The sequence below is a fragment of the Gobius niger genome (assembly GCF_951799975.1).
Source record: "Gobius niger genome assembly, chromosome: 22".
Lineage (NCBI taxonomy): Eukaryota > Metazoa > Chordata > Actinopteri > Gobiiformes > Gobiidae > Gobius > Gobius niger.
Genome location: NC_136873.1, coordinates 14,228,375 through 14,256,141, shown reverse-complemented (window position 1 = coordinate 14,256,141; position 27,767 = coordinate 14,228,375). Strand labels below are relative to the sequence as shown.

At 39.5% G+C, this 27,767-nt stretch overlaps 1 protein-coding gene across 2 annotated transcripts; it reads right to left on the bottom strand.

The window, feature by feature from the left end:
* On the bottom strand, positions 1-22,323 carry LOC306981319 (6-phosphofructo-2-kinase/fructose-2,6-bisphosphatase-like; the record flags this gene model as incomplete). Of its 2 annotated transcripts, none has more annotated exons than XM_079580896.1 (14): positions 1-165; positions 1,696-1,760; positions 1,844-1,906; positions 3,232-3,361; positions 4,998-5,102; positions 6,390-6,536; positions 8,575-8,782; positions 11,059-11,180; positions 11,262-11,318; positions 11,381-11,455; positions 12,839-12,905; positions 13,907-14,003; positions 14,088-14,213; positions 22,296-22,323. In XM_079580896.1, 14 exons carry the CDS (start codon positions 22,321-22,323, stop codon positions 106-108), a joined length of 1,350 nt encoding a protein of 449 aa, XP_079437022.1. In that variant the 3' UTR covers positions 1-105. The 2 variants fall into 2 exon arrangements, with proteins under 2 accessions (XP_079437022.1, XP_079437021.1); XM_079580895.1 differs by lacking the exon at positions 22,296-22,323 and adding an exon at positions 17,525-17,603.
* Between the last annotated feature and the right edge of the window lie 5,444 nt (positions 22,324-27,767).

Genomic DNA, 27,767 nt, shown 5'->3' with positions numbered 1-27,767 from the left:
GGTTTTGTGTGGATGATAGGCCGGATCGTAGTAAAATATCTTGGGCTCGTGAGATACCCTGCTACGTGTAGACGTGGCCTAAGAAAACAGAGGTTTTATCGCGGCTCAAACGTGATCGGGGACCGTCTGAAGGGCCTCCTGCGGGTCTCTGCTCACGTCCACATTCTGAAAAACACACGGAGGACACAAAGGTCGCTTGTAGTGGTGGGACTCGATTACGTTCATTACAGGGTCTTTAATCGATCACATTTTATTCGAAAACCAGAAATACCATTTTCAAGAAGAAAAAAAAAAGACCTTAAAGGGCACAGAACACCTTGATGACATTTGTCACCCCCTGCTGGTGTTAGCGGGAATTGGAAAACGCAGGTCTTAACCTCTTAACCTCCGCCGTAAACCAAGTCCATTTTCTCCAGTTCGGCTTTACCCAAATGCCAGTGAAACGTCTCATTTGAAAGCTAAGACCTACAAAACTGATCTAGAAGAATCCTATTCCCCACTTTGTTGCTGTGTTTTTGTCACATTTTGATACATTTTTGTTGTTTTCATCACTTTTTTGTCACTTTTTCATCACTTTTTTCATCACTTTTTCGTTACATTTTCCTCACTTTTTGCCACTTTTTCATCACTTTTTTGCCACTTTGTTTTTATCACTTTTTTGTCACTTTTTTGTCACTTTTTCCTCACTTTTTCGTTACATTTTCCTCACTTTTTGCCACTTTTTCATCACTTTTTTGCCACTTTCTTTTTATCACTTTTTTGTCACTTTTTCCTCACTTTTTCCATCACTTTTTCGTTACATTTTCCTCACTTTTTGCCACTTTTTTATCACTTTTTTGTCACTTTTTCGTCACTTTTTCGTCACTTTTTCGTTGCATTTTCCTCACTTTTTTGCCACTTTATCATCACTTTTTCATTACATTTTTATCACGTTTTCGTCACTTTATCGTTGGATTTTCGTCTCTTTTTCATCGTCGTTTTCATCTCGTTTTTGTCACTATTTTCACCCTTTTTTTTTCAAGAGTCTTTCAGATTTGGTTCAAGTCAAACAGGAGAAAATGTGCTCGGTTCAGGCGGTGGTTAAAGGGGTTAAAGGGACATTTCAGGATTTTTGACATGGGGCTTCATTTCCTAGTCATCCAGAGTGTTGCTGATTTCTGGAGATTTTTTTGTTGTAATTTATGCAGTTCTTATACAGTATTTGGAGAGTTTCGTGGCGCTAGGCTAGTGCAAGGCTAGTGCATGTCTATGGTATCAGCTAGCCTGCATTAAAAACAGTCTGAGCCGCACCACAGAGCACCTGAGGCAAATCACCACCAGACTAACCATATAAATGTCTGTGTCGATTTAAAATACCTTATATTTGAGCAGCATCAGCTTTGTGGTTGTATAAGCTATGCAGCGGCGGAGTGATCTGCTAGAAAATAGTCCCTCAAAATGCGATTGTTCATTATTCTATTATTCAAAAATTAATCCTTTTGAGTGCAATAGTTCATCTGTAATATAAGTTTGTACGACTATGCTGCTCAATGAATATATAAATGAAATGAAAGAACTCTGATCATTCATGTAACTTGTAGTCTAATCTATGCCAATCTTCCATTTTTTTTTTCACTTTTACTCTTCTGGATTGAGTACTTTTTGGACAGATCGGCTTCTCGTGAGTGGGTAATTGGGCTACAGTTGTTCGCTCACCCCCGGCCGGTCTCTGTGCGTGTTCACGGCTTCGATGTTCAGGTAAAATGACTCCACTTTGCATCCTGTGGTTAAAGGGAACACGCGCACGATGAGAAGGAAGCGACAGGAGGAACATTAAATATTTAGGTTAGGTGTGATTACCCACCGTAGGCAACAGGGGTCAGCTTCAGCACCGTGTGGAGGGGGCACCTGAGGTACGGCAACTCGCCTGTACAGACAGGCGACAAAAACAACAAGGATTAACTCATTGACTGCCAATGACGTCTATAGATGTCAATTAGGGTTTTCAATGGGAACGGCTGCAGCAAAGCCTTGAGCATGTCTGGGGTTAAAATCTTAGTTGTAGTTCTTTTATTTAGTCACTAGGTGGCAGCATTGCTCTTTGGATGCCAGTCACTGTTTTGCTTGATTACAAAAAGCTTGTTTTCTCAGCTTTTTGGTCGGAAAACAGCATTTTGGGGTGATTTCACCTATTTTCTACGGACGATTATTAGAGAATGGAAAGAGGTACAAACCAAATTTTTGTTTTTGATGAAAGAAGAGAGTCAAATCTTTCTTTTGGAGGGTTTCGTGTTGACATAGACCAAGACCTAGATTTTCTGTGTGTCTTGAAAAAACAGTCAAAATCCTGAAAAACCTCTGGCAGTGGGGAGCTCTCTGATTTGAAAATGGCTGGCAGTCAACGAGTTAAGAATCTCCTTTTCAGGGGAGTCCTGGCCACAGAGGGGAATCTATTGTACATGTTTTTAGTGGTAGGGGAAACCCGGAGGAAACCTACGCAGACACGGGGAGAACATGCAAACTCCACACATCATTTCATAAAGAAAAAAAGAAGGCAACTCGCCTGTACAGACAACAAGGAGAGATTAACTCATTGACTGCCAATGACGTCTATAGATGTCAATTAGGGTTTTCAATGGGAACGGCTGCAACAAAGCCTTGAGCATGTCTGGGGTTAAAATCTTAGTTGTAGTTCTTTTATTTAGTCACTAGGTGGCAGCATTGCTCTTTGGATGCAATCAGAGTCACTGTTTTTGCTTGATTACAAAAAGCTTGTTTTCTCAGCTTTTTGGTTGGAAAACAGCATTTTGGGTGATTTCACCTATTTTCTACGGACGATTACTAAAGAATGGAAAGAGGTACAAACAAACTTTTTTGTTAGATGAAAGAAGAGAGTCTAATCTTTCTATTGGAGAGTTTCGTGTTGACATAGACCAAGACCTAGATTTTCTGTGTCTTGAAAAAACAGTCAAAATCCTGAACAACCTCTGGCAGTGGGGAGCTCTCTGGTTTGAAAATGGCTGGCAGTCAATGAGTTAAGAATCTCCTTTTCAGGGGAGTCCTGGCCACAGAGGAGAATCTATTGTACATGTTTTTAGTGGTAGGGGAAACCCGGAGGAAACCTACGCAGACACGGGGAGAACATGTAAACTCCACACATCATTTCATGAAGAAAAAAAGAAAGGAGAAAAAATTCATTCACCATAAATGAATATGTTATTTATTTAGAAATAATCCTTTTAACGTTTGTACCTCCGGGTTTGTCGAGGAAGTATGCGAGCAGACACCGCATGACGGCCTGATGACAGACGACCAGGACGTTCTCCTGCCGCTCCAGCTCCATGATCACAGGCTCCAGACGGTGAACCAGGTCCTCGTACGACTGCAGCAAAAGCACACGGTGTTATGAATATTATAATAGAGACAAAAAAAGAGAAGGGAGCAGTTGTGAAGGTGCATAAACAGGACCACTTCATGCACTAGAGGTCGACCGATATGGGTTTTTCTAAGGCAGATGCAGATTTTTCCTAAATTTCTCATCTATAATCCTGTGTGTGATGCTTCTAAATTGAAAAATGTGTCAGCGTTGAACTGTGTTGTTTATTAGAGGCTTGGGACGAGATGCAAGTTGGACATTTTATACTCACTACTGCCACCTCAGGCCATAGGTGTAACTGCAGCTTCTATATTAAGCTCGTGCATGACGGCACTTCGGACCCGAATTAACATCTTTTTTGAGTGACAGTGCAGGATTTTAGAGGCAGTTGTGGTGAACAGGTCTGAGCTCATTCTACACATTAGGACATGGCTGGAACATGTAGGGGGAGGAAAATACTTAAGGGGAGACACTACAGGCAAAACTAAATTTTTTCAGTTTTCAGGTTTTGGGCCAAATTGGTCTCTGAACATATAAGCTTTCACCTGGAAACAGAAAATATGCCTAATCTTCACAATAACATGTTTAAATATTGCGCTGATGCAATGTTCCCCCATAGACTTATATGGGAGAACACGATTTCAAGGGCCTTTTTCTCAAAACACATTTTTCTGACATTGTGGCGACACTATGTCCACGTCAGTCGGACCTAAAGACTTCACATTTTCCAGCCTTGGACTGAACAATATTTGGAAGATTTTTTCAGAGGGATTTTTTATTATTTAATCCCTTAAGCTCCATTTATTGAGTTTTGAATGACAAAAAATAAGGCAAAAATTAAATTTTTACAAAATTTTCCACTAAAAAAACTGCTTATTTTAAAACTAAACAAGAAATCCTAAATCCCCTCTGAAAAAGTCTTGGTAACTCATTCATCAATAAAATGAAACAATAAATTTGAATGTAGCTCTATCCATTATTCAGATTTTGTCGCCGAAAAGATGGGAAATTTGGGGCATTTTTAGGCATAAAACACCTTGTTCTTATATGAAAAGATAAAATGACAGAAAACTTGCAATGTATTTTTTTCTCGCATTTATGCCAGTGATCGACAGCAACAGCTTCAAATTGATATCTGTAAATTTAAACTTTTTCCCTATTCACCTGCAGTGTCTCGCCTTAATTTGAACACGTTTAAACTCCATATAGTCCCTATAAGAAGCAGATACACAAAAAAACGTCTCCATCTCTTATGGTTCGGAAACTATAAACAAAAGTCTGCAACATAAAATATAAAAAAATACGATCAGAGCCTCTGAGGTGGCTGGATTTTTTCTTTTTCGGGATATTTTAATGGATACTAATTAACAACACAGTGCCGATGGAAAAAATACAACGTACTAACACATAGAATTTTTCTAAACTAAATGGATTTGCTAGTTTTGATCCAAAAAGCTGCTCCAAATGTGCTTCCTCTCCTCGAACGAAAAGCCGAAGTGATCCCAGATGAGCTCAGTGCTAGTTTGTGGCGCTGTTAAACCAATCTGGCTCGGGTTAACTGGCTAAAGAGACTATTTTGGCATCTACACATTATTACCTGCTTTCCTTTCCCCCAAACACAGAGGGAAAATGCAGAACCCACCTCTCCTTTGGGGTAGCGGTACCGATACTTGTCCTGGTCTCTCAGGGCGAACTCCTCGGTGAAGTGCTCCTGAATCTCCTCGTACGTCATCTCCTCACACACTCCCTGTGCAAGTAAACATGAGTTATTTTCATGTGTTATTCCAACCTTCTTGGGATATAGTGGGCCTTGTCACAAATAACAGTCAGTGCTCAAAGCAGTAGATTTCATTTCTTGAGTAAAAGATACTACTGGTCTAACATTACTGCTCAAAGTACTGTATAGAGCAGGGATAGGCAAGTTTGTGTCGTGGAGGCCGATTTTCATCATTCCCAAAACACCCAAGGGCCGAACCTCAACATTGTAGCCCAAAGTAAAGAACTATTTTCTGCAAATGCCAGTGTTTTACATCCCGAGTGGCTTTGGGACCCACCGTTACCCTCGGATGACAAGCCGAGGACTCAAAGAAAACTGTAATTTGCCATATGTCGTATGAAATATTGTATTTTCCACACATGTTTTTGTGGAACAAGCAGTTGAGATCCCAATAAGACTGATATTATGATCAAAACAACCCAATAACATTCATTTTAACAGACACAGTTAGTGTCTCCATGCAGTTTCAGATGGAAAATATTGAATAAAAGTTCCCTATAGACTCGCGACTCACAGAAAATGGTCCCGTGACCCACTTTTGGGTCCCGACCTACCAGTCGAGAATCGATGTTTAACATTATATATGACCAAGCGGGATGTTCTGACAGGACATTTTTAAAGAGGGGGTTTTATGCTTTTTTCAGCCACATAGCACCAGTCTATATCACACTACAATGATGACCAAACCTTCTGTTGGTCTGTAAATGCAGTAAATTAGAATAACTGCCTTGTATAAAATGTAGGCTGTAGTGAATGTCTTGAAATAGGCCTCTGTCTCTTTAAGAACCTCTGACTCTTTCCGACACGCCCCCTGAGGAGCAGTGGTTGGTTACTCGGCTGGTGACGAAAGCTCGGAGGCGTCTCCAGGAGGTGGGGGCGTTCCTAGGAGGAATCCATCAGAGTTTTTACAGATGACTCAAAAACACGTGAATGTGCCAAGGCAACACTTCAGGCATGTTTTTAATGAGGGAATGACATAATAACATGATGGAAAGCTTGGAAAAGTCGATTTTGCATAATACCCCCCCCCCTTTAAAATAAGAAGTAGGGAAGGTGAGTGCTTCAATGGGTTAGGAAATGTAAGTCCATACCAGTGAATCCATAGAGTTTGGAAAAAGGAGGAGATCTGAGGTGTGGTGAGCGACTTTCTTCAGGGCATTTAACAAAGAAAGCGTGTCTGCTTATGTCTCATTAAATAAAGGCCGTTACAATTGAGAAAGGAATCAGTGAAATCCTGTATATTTGTTTGTCACTCACGGCGTCGATCTCATTGAGCGCCTTCCACTGCTCGTAGGGAACGGCCAGAGTCTGGGCGGTCTGGATGGTCCTCTTCATGTGACTCGTCCACACTTTCAGATCGTTGATGTTCTGGTTTTTGATGAAGGTGGCCAGGGCGTTTGCATACTGTGGGAGAAAAAAGGACGACATCTGCTACAGGGACACGCAGCACGAGTGTGAAACAATACGAGCTGCAATGCTGTATGAAAAGTTTCAAACGGTTTGCCCCTGTGCTTATGTGCAGCCAAAACACCAGCAGAGGGGGCTAGTGGTCTCTAACTGAAAACATAATGTAAAATAGAACTATTTAAAGCAGAACTAAGTAACTCGTGCCCCTAGAGGCCATAAGCGCCACTGCAGGTGTTGTAGCATGTTATGTTTTTTTACCCATTAATTGTCTGTGAGAGTAAATACTACGCTGACAGAAAAGGCAAAGGGAGAGAAGGATATTGTTCATCCAATTACACAATGGAGATCATTTATTTCACTCAAACTTGGCTGTAAATACTGTTTAAGTGGCGCTAGCCCACAGTTAGCTTTGCCTGTTAGCCTGTTAGCTTCTTCTTCATGATTCCATTAGTGTGTATTGGTGACTCCGACCCGGTGCAGGAAAGCTTGCAAGTGTGGTTTTCTGGGCAGAGACACCAGGGGGAGATGAAAGACCCTCCAATCATCCCATTAACACTTGTTTTACCCCTAGAGGGACTTTAAAAAGGATTTATTAAGGTAAACAAGTTACTTAGTACTGCTTTAAAAGGTGCGCTAGCTAAATGATCCTGTTTTAAATCGTGAAATATGGTAGTAAAGTCTCTGAGCTGTTGCAGAAATGCGTTTTCATCACAGACCGCTCTTGACCTGATGAAATGAGAGCAGTGGTTAAACCTCTTAACTCCCGCCTGAACCGGGCGAATCTTTTTCCTCACGTCATCAGATTTTTTTTCCATCCTTTTTTTCTTGGGTGTTCAACTCATTTTTGTAACTTTTTTTGTCATTTTTTTGTCCATTTTTTATCAAATATTTTGTCACATTTTGCCACATTTTTGTAATTTTTTTGACCATTTGTTGTTAATTTCTTGTGACATTTTTTTGACATTTTTGCCACTTTTTCATCAATTTTTCGTCAATGTTTTCTCACTTTTTTGTCACATTTCCATCTTTGTTTTTGTCTCAGTTTTGTTGCTATTTTCACTGCTTTTTTTCCAGAAGCTTTTGGACTGGGGTAAAGCCAAACTGGAGAAAATGTAATTAACACATCCAATTTATTACATGAGTTAGTTTTAAACTATGTTTAAAAAGTCTTCGTCATAATTAGATAAAGTGATTGAACTGGTGCTAATTCAATCACTTGAGCAGCACAATGGGCACGCGGTTAGCACTGGTGCTTCACAGCAAGAAGGTCCCAGGTTCGATCTGTTCGGTTTCCTCCAGGTACTTCAGCTTCCCCTACTGTTAAAAACATGTACAAAATGCCATGATGAATGTGAGTGTGTTTGAGAGGACGGATGATAATTAACCCAAGGCTACATTTCGAGTCCCATGTATGTTCATTAACATGCACTGTCCCGACCAAATAAGCAAATAATTAAAACAATTAAGCAGGTTTTTGACTGTTTTGAAATAAGATTGGCGACAGAAATGACCTTGTACACACTTACAGCACGTGATTTCAGACAAAAACCAGTCGAAGGCCAGACAGAACATGCTTGTTCCATTGGCAATTTTACAGTATTTTAAAACAACACTGGATGTTTTAACATTTCAGAAGCTTACTGAAACAATGCCACAGTGAATTATTATTATTAACTTTATTTAACCAGGAAAGAATCTCTTTTACAGGGGATTCCTGGCCCCAGAGCGCAACTCATTGTAGTGGAAACCAATCCATATCCAAAGGAAACCCACACAGACAAATGCAGACATGCAAACTCCACAGAAAGGCCCAGTCTGGGGATCGAACCTGGGATCTTCTAGCAGTGAGCCACTAACCACTGTGCCACCGAGCCACCAATGCGTTCAGTGATCAAAGCGAAAGAAAGTCCAACCAAATACGAGAGCGTGTACCCTTTTTTTTTGATCAGGCAGAATAGACTTTTTTTAAAACAGAAAAACCTGAAGAGTCTGTTCAGAAGAGATTTAGTTTGAAAATCTTAAAGTGCGGCTGTACCTTCTGCCCTCGTGGAGACAGGCCGGAGTCGCCCCCGATGCGCCCCAGCAGGTTGAGCTCGCTCTCCCCGTGGCGGCTGAGGTAGATGGAGCGCGGCGTGACGTGGATGTTCATGAGGTAGTAAACGATGCGGCTCTGGATGTGGTCCTGCACCCGGTTCACCAGGTACCGGCTGCCCACGTCGAAGATCTTTATGTACGAGAGGTTCCTGAAGAAGCGGCACATAGTTTTAATCTGAGAACAGACTTCACTTTACAGTTACTTTAGGGTCCAGGACAAGTCAACATCCAAGCTTAAGCAGGAGCAGGACTAAACTCCCAAATTTTCATCACTTTTTCGTTACATTTTCATCACTTTTTTGCCACTTTTTCATCACTTTTTTGCCACTTTTTCATCACTTTTTTGTCAGTTTTTCATCACTTTTTTTGCCACTTTTTCATCACTTTTTTGTCACTTTTTTGCAACTTTTTCATCACTTTTTTGCCACTTTTTTGTCACTTTTTCATCACTTTTTTGCCACTTTTTTGTCACTTTTTCATCACTTTTTTGTCACTTTTTCATCACTTTTTTGCCACTTTTTCATCACTTTTTTGCCACTTTTTCATCACTTTTTTGCCACTTTTTCATCACTTTTTTGCCACTTTTTCATCACTTTTTTGTCACTTTTGTCACTTTTTCATCACTTTTTTGTCACTTTTTCGCCACTTTTTCATCACTTTGTTACATTTTCCTCACTTTTTCGCCACTTTTTCATCACTTTTTCATCACTTTTTCGTCACTTTTTCATCACTTTTTTGTTACATTTTCCTCACTTTTTGCCACTTTTTTGCCACTTTTTCATCACTTTTGTCACTTTTTTGCCACTTTTTCATCACTTTTTCATCAATTTTGTCACTTTTCCATCACTTTTTCGTTACATTTTCCTCACTTTTTTGCCACTTTTTTTGCCACTTTTTCATCACTTTTTTGTCACTTTTTCATCACTTTTTTGTCACTTTTTCATCACTTTTTTGTCACTTTTTTGTCACTTTTTCATCACTTTTTCATCACTTTTTCGTCACTTTTTTGTCACTTTTTCGTCACTTTTTTGTCACTTTTTCATCACTTTTGTCACTTTTTCATCACTTTTTTGCCACTTTTTCATCACTTTTTCATCACTTTTTCATCACTTTTGTCACTTTTTCATCACTTTTTCATCACTTTTTCATCACTTTTGTCACTTTTTCATCACTTTTTTGTCACTTTTGTCACTTTTATCACTTTTTCCTCACTTTTGTCACTTTTTCATCACTTTTTCATCACTTTTGTCACTTTTTCATCACTTTTTTGTCACTTTTGTCACTTTTTCATCACTTTTTTCATCACTTTTTCATCACTTTTTTGTCACTTTTTCTCACTTTTTTGTCACTTTTTCATCACTTTTGTCACTTTTTCATCACTTTGTTACATTTTCCTCACTTTTTGCCACTTTTTTGCCACTTTTTCATCACTTTTTTTGCCACTTTTTCATCACTTTTTTTGCCACTTTTTCATCACTTTTGTCACTTTTTCATCACTTTGTTACATTTTCCTCACTTTTTCGTCACTTTTTCATCACTTTTTCGTTACATTTTCCTCACTTTTTTGCCACTTTTTCATCACTTTTTTGCCACTTTTTCATCACTTTTTCGTTACATTTTTGTCACGTTTTGGTTTCATTTAGTCACTTTTTTGTAATTTTTTCGTTACATTTTCATCACTTTATCGTCACTATATTGTTGGATTTTTGTTGATTTTTTTTATCGTTGTTTTCATATTTTTTCCTCACTTTTTTGCCACTTTTTTATCACTTTTTCATCACTTTTTTGTCACTTTTTCATCACTTTTTTGCCACTTTTTCATCACTTTTTTGTCACTTTTTCATCACTTTTTTGCCACTTTTTCATCACTTTTTTGCCACTTTTTCATGACTTTTTTGCCACTTTTTCATCACTTTTTTGTCACTTTTTCATCACTTTTTTGCCACTTTTTCATCACTTTTTTGTCACTTTTTCATCACTTTTTTGCCACTTTTTCATCACTTTTTTGTCACTTTTTCATCACTTTTTTGCCACTTTTTCATCACTTTTTTGCCACTTTTTCATGACTTTTTTGCCACCTTTTTGTCACTTTTGTCACTTTTCCATCACTTTTTTTTCCTCACTTTTTTGCCACTTTTTTATCACTTTTTTATCACTTTTTTGTCACTTTTACATCACTTTTACATCACTTTTTCATTACATTTTTGTCACGTTTTCGTCACTTTCTTGTTGGATTGTTGTTGATTTTTTTTTTTGCGTTGTTTTCATCTCGTTTTGACACATAGTTTTAATCTGAGAACAGACTTGACTCTACAGTTACTTTAGGGTCGGGGACAAGTCAAGTCCACATCCAAGCTTAAGCAGGAGCAGGACTAAACTTCAAAAGAATTAAACCAAGGCTAAAACAACTACACCCGGATGCTACCTGTCCTTTTCATCGTCTATGGACATGTAGCTGGCTCTGTAGCAGTCGATGCGCTGAATGAAATCCTCCATCGCCTCGTCGTAATCCCGATCGGCGTAATCCGGACTCCCGAATTTGACTTGCTGAGACGGGAAATCCACAAAACGATTTTCATTTCAGTTTGAGAACGTTTCAGAAGGTGTAGTCGACAAACGGTCACTCGCCTTGATGTTTTCCGCGATGATTTCAGGGTCTTCGCAAATCGATTCCACGAAAAACACCTGTTGGATCCAAAACGTTACAAAACAAGTAGATGAACAGATGGATGGTTTGCGATACTTGCCTTGTAGCCCCGTTCTTTGGCAAAGCTTAAAATGATGGCTCTTCTTTCTCTGGTGGTGTTTGTAGCGTCAAAGACCTGAAAGCACAGAACATTTGTCACCCCCTGCTGGTGTCAGCGGGAATTGGAAAACCCAGATCTTAACCAAGTCCATTTTCTCCAGTGCAGCTTTACCCAAATGCCAGTGAAACGTCTCATTTAAAAGCTAAGACCTACAAAACTGATCTAGAAGAATCTTATTCCTCACATTGTTGCTGTGTTTTTGTCACATTTTTTGATACATTTTTGTTGTTTTCATCACTTTTTTGCCATTTTTCCATCACTTTTTCTTCACTTTTTTGCCACTTTTCCATCACTTTTTCATCACTTTTTTGCCACTTTTCCATCACTTTTTCATCACTATTTCATCACTTTTTTGCCACTTTTTCATCACTTATTTGCCACTTTTCCATCACTTTTTCATCACTTTTTCATCACTTTTTTGCCACTTTTTTTCATCACTTTTTCATCACTTTTTTCATCACTTTTTTGCCACTTTTTCCATCACTTTTTTGCCACTTTTTCATCACTTTTTCATCACTTTTTTGCTACTTTTTCATCACTTTTTTTCCACTTTTTCATCACTTTTCCATTACATTTTTGTCACTTTCTCATCACTTTTTCGTAACATTTTTGTCACGTTTTGGTTTCATTTTGTCACTTTTTTGTAATTTTTTCGTTACATTTGTAGCACTTTTTCGTCACTTTATTGTTGGATTTTTGTCACTTTTTTATCGTTGTTTTCATCTCGTTTTTGTCACTATATTCACGCTTTTTTTTTCCAAGAATCTTTCAGATTTGGTTCAATGTGCTTGGTTCAGGCGGTGGTTAAGAGGTTAAAGTGATATTTCAGGATTTTTGACATAGGACCTCAGTTCCTAGTTATCCAGAGTGATGTTGATTTCTGGAGAGAGATCATTTTTAAATTAATGCAGTTCTTATATTTGAAGAGTTTCGTGGCGCTAGGCTAGTGCATGTCTATGGTATCAGCTAGCCTGCATTAAAAACAGTCTGACCCGCTCCACAGAGCACCTGAGGCAAATCACTTATAACACCAGACTAACCATAACAAAAAGCAACGGGGAAAAAAGCAAGAGCAAAACAATAAAAAACAAAACAAAAAAAGTGATTCAAAAAGACAAGAACATGACAAAAACGTACTGGAAAAGCAAAAATAACACTTAAAAAAAAAACGACTGAAGAGTGATGAAAAAGCAACAAAAAATTAACAAGAAAGTCATGAAGGAGCAACAAAAAGGTGACAAAAATACGATGATTAAGTGACCAAAACACTTTTATTTTGTTATTATCGCTATTTTGACACACTTTTTCAAGACGTTTCTAGATTTGGGTAAAGCCAAACTGTAGAAAATGAGGTTGGTTCAGGTGGGGGTTAAGACGTCAATGTTCCCTCGTACTTACAGCCACTTGTCCGTGTTCTTTGGAGAAGTAGGTGGCGACATCTTTGAGGGCGGCTGATGCACAGGCCCTGAAACACAAACACAGTCATACATACATAGTCATACATATTTTAATTTAGTTTTAGTCTTAGTCTTTTGACTAAAATGTAAGTTAATTTTAGTCGAGATTTAGAAAAAAATAAATAAATTCAATTTTAGTCTAGTTTTATTCGACTAAAATTGCATGTCAGTTTAGTCGACTAAATTTAAGACTAATTTAGTCGACTTTGCATTGATAATATTCATTATAATCATGTTTAATGTTGTTCCTCTGCTTCATGGAGCCGCTCCACATGAACAAAGCTCAGAGCTGATCCTTTAGCAGAGAATTTACATGATCTGAGGCTCTTTCAGACGCTCAATAGAAGTTTGGATGATTTTAGTCTGATTCAGTCATTTTTATTTAGTCTTATTTTAGTCGACTAAAACATCTGGACATTTTAGTCATAGTTTTAGTCTCATGAACAACATTTTATTTAGTTTTAGTCCAATTTTAGTCGTCAAAAATTTTACTTTGACTAAAATTAAGACAAAATATTTTAGTCGACGAAATTAACACTGTTCCCAACCAGTGGATGAAAAGTGAAACTGACTAGAATTTCAATATTAATTTCAAAGGGAAGTTAGTTTTAATTCTGTTTTTCAGTAAAAGGTTTAATTTGAGAGTATTATAGCTCAATTTTGAACATAACAAAATATTAAATACTGAATAATCTTTTTTAGTTGGTCACTTTGTATAATATTAGCAAGAACTCAGGGTAAATGAAAGACTCAAGGGGTCCACAAGACAAAAAGGATTGGGAACCACTAAAGGGATGCAAAACATCAGCTTCTATCTTATAAAAAAGATGCGCATAGACAAAGGTAATATATCTGCATTTAGACACAGTATTCAACTTATTACATTGGGTAGATTTATAATAATGTAGTGTTTCAAGTCACTTTAATCATTCCCATATATTTTACAAAAGTCCCTGATTGTTGAAATTATTCTATACGTTTTTTCTCTTTGTGAATATTTGTGTCTTACTTGCGAATCTTCATCGCCTCTTCATTGTCAGGTTTGAAAAATTCAAAGTTCTTGTAGGTCGTCACGGCCTGCCTCCGGTACTGCCCCACATTAAACACTGGGGGGGAGAAAACGCATGCTTGAGGCCGGAAACAGTGAGTCCTCTATATACATTTTAGAGTTAATTAAAAGAGGATCAAACCTTTGGTGGGAACCCCGATCCAGTTGAGGTATCTCGTGAGCTTCTTGGAGATGTAGGTCTTTCCTCGAGCGGGAAGTCCCACCATCACCAGCATCGTCGGGGAGTTACAGAACTGAGGCACCGACGCTGCAACAGAGGAATAAAGAGAAGGGCTACGTGGATGTTTCAATTTTGTACAATCGTACATCGGAATTGTGTAAGCCGCTGCGACTGAGCAGGCCACAACTGTGGCCCAACCTGACCAGCATGTTTTTGGAGGTCGGGGAGACCGTAGAACCCGGAGGAAACCTGGCTGGATGTCTCCTCCGATCCTCTGAATCAGTGCACCGCCTCCTGGGTTTGTCCCTGTTTCTGAGCGTGGTGTCCTGCACTGTCAGTTCCTTCCTCTTCCTCCTACATAGCTCCCTCCGCTCAACAACAGTCTTTCTGGGAAGACCGTAGCAGTTTATCCGTTTTATTCTCCAGCGAACGTCCACTAAACCTTAACACCAGTAGGGACAGAAGGCATGTGTGGCTTAGCTGTGAGTCTTGCCTGGATACCTTCTCCTTTGTCCCTTTGTTGTTTATTTATTTATTGACCTTTATTTAACCAGGATAGTCCCACTGAGATTAATAATCTCTTTTTCAGAGAAGTCCTGGCCCCAGAGGGGAATCTATTGTACATGTTTTAGTGGTAGGGGAAACCGGAGGAGAACGGGGAGAACATGCAAACACCACACAGAAAGGCCCCGTCCAGATGGGAATCGAACCGGGGACCTTCTTGCTGTGAGGCGTGAGCGCTCTCCGCTGCACCACCGTGCCGCCACGTTGTTGTTTCCTGTAGCGCCTCTTGTGACGCCTCCACTGTGCTGCAGGTGTGTCGGGCTCTTGGTGCCTCTTCAGTGTCTCAGAAGAAGACATTTGTTGGTCTGAAATGTCTTGAGCTCATAAGCTGCAGTTTGTTCATTTTTAAAAAGTTGTTTTCTTCAGGACCATTACAGACTCTCTTCAGTAAAGAAATCCCCACAAAAACATGGCAAAGACGTACCAAAGTACCCAGTAAAACAATGTGGAACACAGAAACCACAAATGCAGAAAAAGGAAAAAAAAGAAGAAAAAAATGCTGCTGTACCAAGAAAGAGGGAGGTTGCTGCTTGTTTACACGTCGCCATGACGTCAAATATGCCAATTTATTTATTATTATACCATTATTAAAGTGAGACACTGAAAGCAAAACTTTTTTGTGTGTGTCAATTTTCAACTCTCAATTCGTAGCTTGATTTTTTGAGCTTTGAAGCACAAAAACAGGGCAAAATTTGTATTTCAAATCTTTTTTTTAGTAATAGTTTATTCAAAGACTAAACATGAACATAAAACTATATTACATAAATATATATATTGACACATAATTACAATGTTTCCCTTTTCCTTGCAGTGTCTCACCTTAACTGTGGGTGTAAATTATCCTTGGACTGAGAGGAACATCCGCACGTTTTAAACACGTCAGAGGCTTTGACCCTGTTTGAACTTTGTACATCTGCACGGGCAGGTGAGAGGGAAACGCTCCGAGTTAATCCACTTTAAGTCTGAAACACAAGCCGCAGGTGGAGTCGGGTGTCGGCCTCGTCAGGTTTGTGCTCAATACAAACCACACTGCAAAAAGTAATTAACTAGACTAGTATAAACATCTCAATTTGAGCATAATTATCCAATTTTTTGTTGTTTTGATTAGTTAAGAAGTTCTAGGGCATTTGTCCTAGATTATGTCACTTGTTCTGAGATGTTTCTGACTCGTTTCAATACATTTCGTCCTTATTTCAGGTCATTTTCTTTGCCAATGGGGTAAGAAAATTGGTCTTGTCTCATTGGCAATTTTACTTTCTTATTTCAAGCGAGATTTACCCTAGAACTGGTCTGAAATGTCCTCAAACAAGCAAAGTAAACTTGGTCCAATCAGGAAAAGTGTCTAAATGAGTGAAAACCGCTCAAAACAAGAAACATTTCCTCAATTCAGGTCATTTAAGCCAATGCTTGATATTGACTTTTTGCAGTGCAATCTTGTTCTAAAAGAGGCCGGGTTCCAGATGAGAACAACTAAAGCCTAAATCAGGACTTTCCAAGATCTGTATAAATGATGGAGGAGATTAAAATATATATATAGTTTTCCTGCTATTGCTGAATGTGCTCACTCTGCAGCAGCGGGAGTGCGGGGGGTGGCACCGGCCCAGTCAGGCATTGGGCAGCGTCAGCCCGATGCCCAAAGAGGCGCAGCGTCAGGGGCTTGTCCCGGTCACCGCGCCCTGGACCTCCCCCCCTCCACTCCCCACGACACCCCTGGGTCTCCTCAACTATAACTGACCACGGCTGCAACCTGTTACATAAGTCTGTCCTCGATGCCTAGACATATAAATGCACTGATACCTAAAAATAGATGGCGTTTTCGTAACTTGATCAAAGCGAGACGCTGCAGGTAAAGAGGGGGGGGAGTATTCAAATTTAGAGACACGGATCAAAATGAAACTTCAGCTGTAGATCCCTGTTAGAAGCGTGAGTGCATAAGTATTGCAAGTTTCAATCAATGTTGAATATAGTAAATATTTTCTGCGATAAAATCTAAAAAAATGTTTTATTCTGTTGATATGTTAGTCACAAAGATTTGTTCTGAGGGGATTGTTTCACAGCTCAATAAATCAAGCTTTAAGAATTAGATTTTGAAAAAGTACCTCTATACACTGCAAAAAGTAATTAACTAGATCAGTATAAACATCTCAATTTGAGCATAATAATCCAAGTTTTTGTTGTTTTGACTTGTTAAGAAGTTCTTGGGCATTTGTCCTGGATTATTTCACTTGTTCTGAGATGTTTCTGACTCGTTTCAATACATTTCGTCCTTATTTCAGGTCATTTTCTTCGCCAATGGGGTAAGAAAATTGCTCTTATCTCATTGGCAATGTTACTTTCTTATTTCAAGCGAGATTTACCCTAGAACTGGTCTGAAATGTCCTCAAACAAAGCAAAGCAAACTTGGTCCGATCAGGAAAAGTGTCTAAATGAGTGAAAACCGCTCAAAACAAGATACCAGTCATTTAAGCCAATGCTTGATATTGACTTTTTGTAGTGTAGGTGCAGATTCACCACATTGTGAGGAAAAAATAAAGTATTCTTTGCAGAAAATTGTCCTTCAAGTTAGTTTCCCATGTGAATTTATGAAGAAACTTTGAGTCAGTGCATGAAATAAAGACTTAATAGGAAAAAATAAGGCAAAATACTCCACGTCGAAGTTCATATGTTAGGAAAGTCACTCCTACAAGTTCAAATCCCTCTTGTTTTGAATGGCATCTCCACACTAACATCAGGCACAACATTCCCAGATAAAAACCTCATCATTTCTGCGCGTTTTCTGCACAGGATTTCAGCCCAATCCAAAATCTCCACACTCACACTCAAAACGCACTTACATCCCCGCCGGCTTCTCCCGTTGCAGCCCATCCACGGCACCCAGATTTTGAGCAAAGGCGTCTGGGTCAGCCCCTTCTGCTCCTCCTCTGCGGGACCGTTGATGACCAGAGCCATGAGTCTGTCAAACGGGCGCGAGTGCGAACCCTACGACCCCCCTTCAGGCTGTGTCCCTGTGTCTCTGCGCGCGGAGGAGCTCACTGGGTCGGTCAGCTGACGCGCGCTCAGGGGGAGAAGGAGATGACACAGAGCGGCCCCGGTGCGTAAAGGCGCGCGAGGTGCAGCGGGGGGAGCCAGAGGACGCGCTGCCAAGCCAAGGCTCCATTTGGTTTAAGCCTCCGTGATCGAGGTGCCGAATGTTCCTCCTGCGGCGGCTGCCAGGTCAGAGGTGGGAGGAGCTTATTAACCTCGTAACCCCAACCGGAACCAAGCTGATTTTGTCCAGTTTGGCACAAATCAGGTCAGGATTCTTAAAACTAACCTGATCCAACTCAGAGCCGTGGGAAGATGTTTTGGTTAGGGGGCGCTGAGGGACAAAATGTACCCCCCAAAAACAGTTTTTCATATGCAGATTTCCTATTTATAAACCCCTTAACTCCCACCTGAACCGAGCACATTTTCTCCAGCTTTTACGCTTCTGGAAAAAAGGTGTGAAAATAGCAACAAAACTGAGACGAAAACAAGGATGAAAATGTAAAAAAGTGACAAAAAGGTGACAAAAATGTACAAAAAAATGTACAAAAAAATGACAAAAAATTTGACAAAAAATGACAAAAAAATGACAAAAAATGGACAAAAAAATGGACAAAAATTTGACAAAAAAATTAGGAAAAAATGGACGAAAAAGTGATAAGAATTTGACAAAAAAAATGCGAATAATTTAATGAAAAAGTGACAAAAAATGTATAAAAAAATGTATAAAAAAATGACAAAAAAGTGACAAAAAAGTGACAAAAAATGACAAAAAATGGACAAAAAAATGGACAAAAATTTGACTAAAAATTGAGAAAAAATGGACGCAAAAGTGATAAGAATTTGACCAAAAAAAATGTGAATAATTTAATGAAAAATTGACAAAAAAAAAGTCACAAAAATTTGACAAAAATGAGACGACTGCCCAACAAAAAAGTGATGAAAAAAAATCTGATGTGAGGAAAAAGATCAATTTACTTTTGTAGGTCTGTCAAATGAGGCGTCACACTGGCCTACAGGATTTGGGTAAAGCTGAACTGGAGAAAATGCTCTCGGTTCAGGCGGGAGTTAAGAGGTTAATCCTGCCTGCAGTTCCCAAACTATCCACCAGGGGGTGCTGCACACGGCCTTGGACCAACTGCAGCAAACCCAGATCAGAACAGTTAAATCCAGGTGGAAACTGCATTAAAGGGATAATTCAGGATTTTTGACATAGGGCCTCATTTCCTAGTAATCCAGAGTGCCTGCATTAAAAACCTCTTCAAAATCATGGGGTCGTCCTCCAAACGTTGCCATATCTGATTTGTAGAAACTCCTTTGTGAATTCCACGTGTAGTAATGCGGCCGCAGGTAAACAAACTATTGTAGATCCGGTAACCGAGCAGATCACTCCGCCGCTGCGCAGCTACAACCAGGAAGCTGATGCTGCTCAAATATAAGTTCTTTCACTTTTGGAGGCGGTCTCCGTTTTGTCTGGCAAATAGACACAAAAATACAATCAGCATGTGCCGCAAACAAGATCCAGCCCAAAGTAAAGCGGAGAAGACAATGGACAATATTTCATCTCCCCGTATTTCTTCACATGAATAAATTAAAACATCGGGGGGAAGGACGAAGCTCAATATCAATGGAAGTACAACAAAATATGTTTACAGGAGAAAATAAAAGCAAAATATTCATAAAAGGACTCTTTAAACATTGGATTACAATGACTGACCTCTTCCCAATGTCGGGGGTCAAACCCCGCATTTATACCAGGGGCAGGTCAAAGGTCACGCGAAGAAGAAACAAAAACACAGAAGAAGTGCCTGGAGAACCAAGGCGCCTTCCGAAACGAGCAGATTCTTAGCCCGAAATATATCCTGATTAGGGTTAAAGGGGCAAGATGCAAGTTAGCCATTTTATACTCACTACTGCCACCTCAGGTCATACGTGTAACTGCACCTTCTACATTAAGCTCGTGCATGACGGCACTTTGGACTCGAATCAACACCTTTTTGAGTGACAGGATTTTAGAGGCAGTTGTGGTGAACGGGTCTGAGCTCATTCTACACATTAGGACATGGCTGGAACATGTAGGGGGAGGAAGATACATCATTTTAACATTTTTAAGCTCTGTATAGTCCCTTTAACTAAACTAAACCTAACCTTTAATTTGGCACTCATGCCTTTATGTAACAGGAAGTTGTGGATTTTTTTTTTCTACCTACAGATCATATGTTCACACAATAAATCAATAAATAAATAAGTAAATAAATAAATAATACACAAAAAAAGAGAAAAATCCGAGGCCCTCCGATACCTGGTTAAAAATAATTGCCTCGGATTTTTTTCTCTTTTTTGTTCCTACCCTTATGTTTTGATCCTGAAGAGCTTCTATACAATTCTACTTATTAAAGCGATCACTTTGTTCCTCTCAAAAATAATGAATAACGTTTAATAATAAAATGAATAATAAAGTTACAGTTGAATACATGAAAAAGAACGCCTGTGTTATTGGAAATGCGGCTGTGGACGGGGCACTAATTCAAACCAAGCCTTTATATAAATAATTGGGAAAAAAACACCACATTGTCTCACCACTAGGAGGCAGCGCCGCCGCTTCGTCCCTGGCATGTGGTTTAACAGTTTAACAGCCCCATATAAAGTTTATGTCTGGATCATTACCACACCATTAGCGCCGTTACAATCCTTTCAGAGCCGCTGTGTTCTCATTAAATGATGTGAGCGAGACAGAAAACAGCTCATAAACCGCATTATCCAACGTCTTCCGGACTTTTTAGATCGTTTTAACAAACCAAATGTCCCTTTCTGACCCGTAATCATCCATTTTCAGGCGTATTTCATCACAAATATCCAAAAGGTAAAGCTGAACACGACCACAACCACATTCAGATGATGTTTTCCTTTCACACAAAAGCAACAACAGGAGAGGGAGTGTTGTTATCTAAAAACTCAGCCATATTATGATGAATAACTGATTGACAGAAGCACCAATAGGTCACAGTCCAAATGCAGAACTTCAAAACTAAATGTCATTAGTTCATGCGAAGGTTTTCGAGTGTTCTTAAGAGCGTCAGCGTCTTAAGAGCTCGCCTATATTTGGAGATCCCAGAAAATCACCAATGTGGCTGAAACTCAAAGCGGAACGAACCCTAAAGGACCAGTTTATGCAGAAATGGAGTCCAAAAGCTTCTGGAAAAAAGGTGTGAAAATAGCCACAAAACTGAGACGAAAACAAGGATGAAAATGTGAAAAAAGTGAGAAAACATCGACGAAAAAGTGACAAAAAATTTACGAAAAATGACAAAAATGGACAAAAATTTGACAAAAAAGTGAAAAAAATTTGACGAAAAATTTAGAAAAAATGGATGAAAAAGGGATAAGAATTTGACAAAAAAATGCAAATGATTTGACAAAAAATGGACAAAAAATGGACAAAAATTTAACAAAAAAGTGAGAAAAAATTAACGAAAAATTGAGAAGAAATGGACAAAAAGTGATACGAATTTGACAAAAAAATGCGAATAATTTGACGAAAAAGTGACAAAAAAATTACAAAAAATGACAAAAATTGACAAAAAATGACAAAAAAGTATAAGAAAAAATGTAGAAGAAATGGATGAAAAAGTGATAAGAATTTGACAAAAAAATGCAAATAATTTGACGAAAAAGTGAGAAAAAATTGACTAAAAAGTGAGAAAAAATTTACGAAAAATTGAGAAGAAATGGACGAAAAAGTGATAAGAATTTGACAAAAAAATGCGAATAATTTGACGAAAAAGTGACAAAAAATTTACAAAAAATGACAAATGACAAAAATTGACCAAAAAGTGAGAAAAATTTGACGAAAAAATTCAGAAGAAATGGACGAAAAAGTGACAAAAAAATTACAAAAAATGAAAAAAATTGACAAAAAATTGACAAAAAAGTGAGAAAAATGTGACGAAAAATTTAGAAAAAATGGATGAAAAAGTGATAATAATTTGACAAAAAAATGCAAATAATTTGACGAAAAAGTGACAAAAAATTGACAAAAAAGTGAGAAAAAATTTACCAAAAATTGAGAAGAAATGGACGAAAAAGTGATAAGAATTTGACAAAAAAATGCGAATAATTGGACGAAAAAGTGACAAAATATTTACAAAAAATGACCAAAAAGGGAGAAAAATTTGACGAAAAAGTCACAAAAAAGTCACGAAAATTTGACAAAAATGAGACGACTGCCCAGCAAAAAAAGTGATGAAAAAAAAATCTGACGTGAGGAAAAAGATCCATTTAGTTTTGTAGGTCTTTCAAATGAGGCGTTACACTGGCCTACAGGATTTGGGTAAAGCTGAACTGGAGAAAATGCTCTCGGTTGAGGCGGGAGTTAAGAAGTTAATAAATAGGATTTATGCACAGAAAACGTATTTTGGGGGTAAACTAAAATATCTTCCCACGGCACCAGGCTAACCTTTAACCGTCTCCTCTCTCCGGAGGTTAAGTCAACATAGAAGCCCCCTCGCGCTCCTTCTATCACCAACAACACCGAAGCGTTTTCTCCGCTCGCGCTCCGGACGTCCCGCTCCGAGGACTCACCTGCGCTGTCGCACCTGCGCCGCCTCATCGGCTCCATTGCCTCCATTATTGTGCAGGCCACGCTTCACAATAAACACGCGGCGATTACAAGAGAGACCCAGCGCCTCTGAGTGCGTGTCCCCACCCCCCTCGGCCCCTCGCCTGCCCCCCCCCCCCCCCCCCCTCTCCATACTCGACATGCCTTCTGCTCTGCACACGGACATATGAGAGGGCTCGTCCTTTAATGTTTGCCAGGGCCAGGGTTCGCTCGGCAGAGGGGTGGCTGTGCAGTCTGAAGGTCACGGATAGAAGAAGCGTGCTATTTTTAAACAGCTTTATGTGAGGCTATACCATGACTGTATGTTCACATTAATAATAGTTTTCTAGAAAGTTGACTTGTTGCACACTCAATGTTCAGAGGAGAATAAGATAAGATAAGATGATATAGCCTTTATTGATCTCACAATGGAGAAATTTTATTTATTTAACAAAAAACGATTAAATAGTATAACAGTGGTTTCTTATGTACAATGACTAAGGACTTTGTGGGGACAAAAGCATAAGCAGCAAATAATCAAGTAAACAGACTATAATAAAAAATGTTACAGCAGTTAGGGCTGCTCGATTATTGAAAAAATAATAGTCACGATTATTTTTGTCATAATTGAAATCACGCTTATTCAAACGATTATTTGTTGCCTTTAAAAAAAAAGTCTATGTATATGTATGTATGTATATATGTATATGTATATGTGTGCATGCATATATATATATTTTATTTATTATTATTTATTATTATTATTTTTTTCCTTTTCTCTCTCTTCCCCTTTTTTTGTTTGTTTTTGTTTGTTTTTGTTTTGTTTGTTTTTTTGTTATGTGTTTCTTCTGTCTGTCTGTTCGTTTCATAACTATTTTATCACTGTAATCTCCACCAATACTACTATTACTGTAATTATTATTATTTTTTTATTATTTTCATTATTATAAATGTATGTACTCACTGTAAATACCTGACACCTGGTGCATAAATAAAAAAAATAAAAAATAAAAAAAAGTCTATCTTTATTTTATTTATTTATTAATCAAAACACTATGATGATATTTTTTTGTTTTCTGGACAGTCATGAAAGTACAAATGATTTCGAGTACGCCTCGATTAAAGAGAGGTCCCTGTTTCACGCCCGCCCCCTGCTGGCCGGCCCTCACACCTGCGCAAGCAAACTGAGCGGCGCGGCCTGATGACGTCATCACACAGCGCCGTTTGTTTTCTATGTCAGGCAAAAGCGTGAGCCGCGGCGCGAGAAAAGCGAAGGGAAAATAATCCCAGCGGCCTGATATAACGCAAGTCGGCTTTGCAAAAAAAAAAATTATAATCGATTTTTTGCGATTATGCTAATTTTGTAATCGTTTACTGTTGCAATCGAAATCGTAATTGAATTTTGATTAATTGCACAGCCCTAATAGCAGTGCAGGGTTACATCGTAGTGCAAGTGGTTGATAAAGTGACGCAGGTAAGTTATTTAAATACAGGGGTTGTTGCAGTACAGTTACTTCAGAGTCTTGTTGTTCAGTCTGACAGCAGTGGGGATGAAGGACCTGCTCCTTCTTGCACTGGGGGTGTCTCAGTCTGCCACTGAAAGAGCTGCTCAGCTCCTCTACAGTCCCATGCAGTGGGTGGGAGGTGTTGTCCATGATGGAGGTGAGCTTGGCTAACACCCTCCTGTCCCTCACCTCCTCCACAGAGTCCAGGGGGCAGCCCAGGACGGAGCTGACCCTCCTGACCAGCTTGTTCAGTCTGGTCTTGTCCCGCTCTGTGCGGCCTGGGGCCCAGCACACGGCAGCGTAGTGGAGAGCAGAGGCCACCACAGAGTCATAAAAAGAGGACCTCAGTCTCCTCAGAAGGTGGAGGCGACTTTGGCCCTTCTTGTACAGGGGGTTGGTGTTGTGGGACCAGTCCAGTTGATTGTTGAGGTGAACGCCCAGGTACTTGAAACTGTCCACCTCCTCAATGTGGCGAATGATGTTGAGAATTCACTGAATAAAGAATCCTCTGTTTCTGCTGTTTCTGCTCCAGGCGCACATTGGACTGAGCAAAAGTGGAGCAGACGATGGAGCCGGTCGTCTTCTCACCAGACGAGTTTAAAGCCTCCACACTTCACCCTCTGTGCCTGTGTGAAGGCTTTCTGTGACTGGTTGGAATCGGTGAGAGTGTAATGTAATGTCTTAATTCTATGCTTACGGCCTGATTTTAATTTGTAAACCACTCTTTTCATTATTTCTGTCGTAAGAGAGATGCAAAGAGAAAAAAAAATAAAAAAATAAAAAAAAAGATGTGCCCGAGGTGCTTCCAGGTCAGCTGAGGCCAAAACAAACACATCCTCTGAGCGTCTGAACAGATCAGTCATGTTTGCGCTGCAGCTGAAGATGGAGCTCGTTGCAACTTATTCTGGTTGTTTTTCTGTGACTGTCACTGATGGATGTTTGGGGAACCTTCACCTGAATCAAAGTGGATTAACTTTTATAACCAACGCGAGTCCCATAATGTAAACAGATGGACCAGAGCGGTGAGTCAATCCAAACGCGGGTTAGCTTGTGTGTTAGCATATTAGCATGTGTGTTAGCATATTAGCATGTGTGTTAGCCATTTATGAAGCTGTGTTGCAGATGTCAACTCTGTATAACTGCATCATGAAGTATCTTCACTTATTGCTGTTTATTTATATTATGGTAAAGTATGTGCAGAGAGAGGGGGCGGAGTTAACTGAATCGAAGCGTTGTGTCTTCCGGGTTTGAAAAATACCTCCAGAAAACACTTATATTTATCACAAAAATAGCAGGATATAGGACCTTTAAGTTTCTACTAAATGAAAACAGAAGCATTTAATCTGTTTACTGATGTAACCAGGTGGGTAAATATTGTTTTACTGCTACGAGTTTCAAAGTTCCTACCTGCCCATGAGCGCACCGTCACTCTCCAGGCCGCACTACTGATTGCGCGATTACAAAAAGGTGCGCTTGAGTTGCTTAGTGTCGGGGCTGGTGTGCCGGCGTGTCTTTCTCGTAAGTAACGTTTCCAACTTGTTGTTTTAAAAGCTATTTGTTTGTGCACTGGTTTAATTTGAACTGTTTGGTTAGGGTTTTTTTTTTTTTTTTGGAGTTTGCTGGGCTGTTTTCTTTTGTTTGAGTTGATTGATTAACATTTAGTTTGTTTTTTGTGAATATTTTCTATTGGTTTAAATTCCCCATTTACTTTAGCTATGTTTTAAGTGTTTGTTTTTGGTTATGGAAGGGCTATGTTTTAAGCAACTTTAATACAATTGAACTACACTGTAAAATAAAAGAAATTTATATTTTTACTACCTCTGCTTTGGTTCCTTTTGTTACCAGACTTACCTCGGGCATTGGGTTTGTTTGAATGGGGAACCCCTAGCCTAGCCCCGTGGTTACACAAGTTTGAGTGAAAAAAAAATAGTTCCATTGTATAATTGGATGCACAGCTCTCTCTCCTCGTTTCGGACACAGCCATGCCTCCAGATGACTTGAACGTTGGGCTCCTTCCGAAACCATCAGATTGCTAAGAGCTCTTACGCCAAACCGGATGTGCGTCAGCGTCCGCCATGGCAAGTTGCTTCCGAATTGGTTAGTCAGTTAGGAAGTAGTTAGGAAAAGGAGCCTTGATGCTAACTATCATGGCCACTTTAGCATAGGGACCTCTGATGCTAACTATCATAGCCACTTTAGCATAGGGACCTCTGATGCTAACTATCATGGCCACTAGGGTGGTCCTTATCTCAATGAAAAAAATAAAAATGTTTTTTTTGTTGCTCCCACCATCCTATCAGGTACTACCCCATTAGAAACCAATTCCTACCAATTATTTTGCAGATCAGAGTGTATTTAGGGTATGCTCAAGCCGGTTGAAGTTAGTAGAAAGAGAGAAATGCAAGAAGACTGTGTTGTGGCGTTGTACGCGCTCAGTATAAACAGCTGTCAAGGAATGCATTGAGGCTTTCTATCCAGAAAGACGAAGATGCGCCACGTGATGTGCTCTGTATGAACAGGCCTTAAAATGAATGTCAAGTCTATGTGTGATAATTTAAATTTTACTTAATTATTATCCCTGCATATGTTGGTCATGGGATGCACCGATAACACTTTTTCTAAAACTGATATGAGTACGAGTACTTTGATATAAGTACTTGCCAATACCGATATGAGTACAAGGCATTTTCTTTTCTTTATACTTTTTGAAGTGAAAAGACGGTTTATAGTGCTTCTGGGAGGAGTACCATCACGTGGTATAACGTTCATGAAGCCAGGTGCCATACACCGTGCTCTTTCATGGCACGGCTGATTTACACACTAAAAATGTTTATCTTCTGATATGCTGGCTTCAAACTGACCAACAGAGAAAGACAAGAACTTGGCAACTTCTGTGTGTTGGGAGTATCAGCATACGTCAAGTCATGGTTCCTATCCCGACTACCAAAATCAGCTCCCGCAGGTGACTTTCGTCTGTTGAAGCTCCTCATCGAAATAGGCTCATCATTGCCATTGGGTGCCTTTAAGAAACTTTGTGGGCACCTCTGGTACCTAAGCGAAGAGTTGGTGGCCCTTGCCTTTTTTGATCCAGAAGACGATGCAGCTGCGAAAAGGGCTATGATTAAGCAACTAAGTCACAGTGCACCAAAGGACCCTGCAAAACGAATTGCAATCGACCAGTCCACAATCCATGATAAAAGGCTTGAGGGATTTTGGTACCAACAACACATGCAATGTCTTTGAGATTCTTTACTCCCCAACTCTTTGCTGGCAACAAGTCCAGATTTGTGAATCAAACGCAGACTATCTGAAGAAGTGGTCCGCGAACTTCGCATTGTCAACGATACTGCCGAATGAGGAGTCGCACTGAAGCAGGAGTACAATGCCTTGATTAACAAGGATGAGAAACAGACACAGTTTGTCCTACAGGTCGTCACAAAACACCGCACACTGTATCTCGATTCAATGAAGGCAACAGTGATCAAGGGTCTTGCTTCCACGTCATCAAACGACACATTGAGCGGTGGAGCTATGAACATCTCGCAAGCACTCTATTGAACTATCACTGACATGACATTGCCAATCCTTGAGAACACTGCCTATAGCTCTTTAACTCATCGACTGCCAGTCATTTTCAAATCAGAGAGCTCCCACTGCCAGAGGTTTGTCAGGATTTGACTGTTTTTTCAAGACCCACAGAAAATTTAGGTCTGGGTCTATTTATTTATGGTTTATTTGGTAGGGACAGTGCAAGTTAATGAACAAGCCACACCGGATTGTAGCCTTTGGCTAATTTTCATCCGTCGTACCCCATGCGCACTCTCAAACACACTCTCATACATACTGGCCTTGTACATATTGTACATGTTTTTAGTGGTAGGGGAAACCGGAGTACCCGGAGGAAACCTACGCAGACACGAGGAGAACATGCAAACTCCACACAGAAAGGCC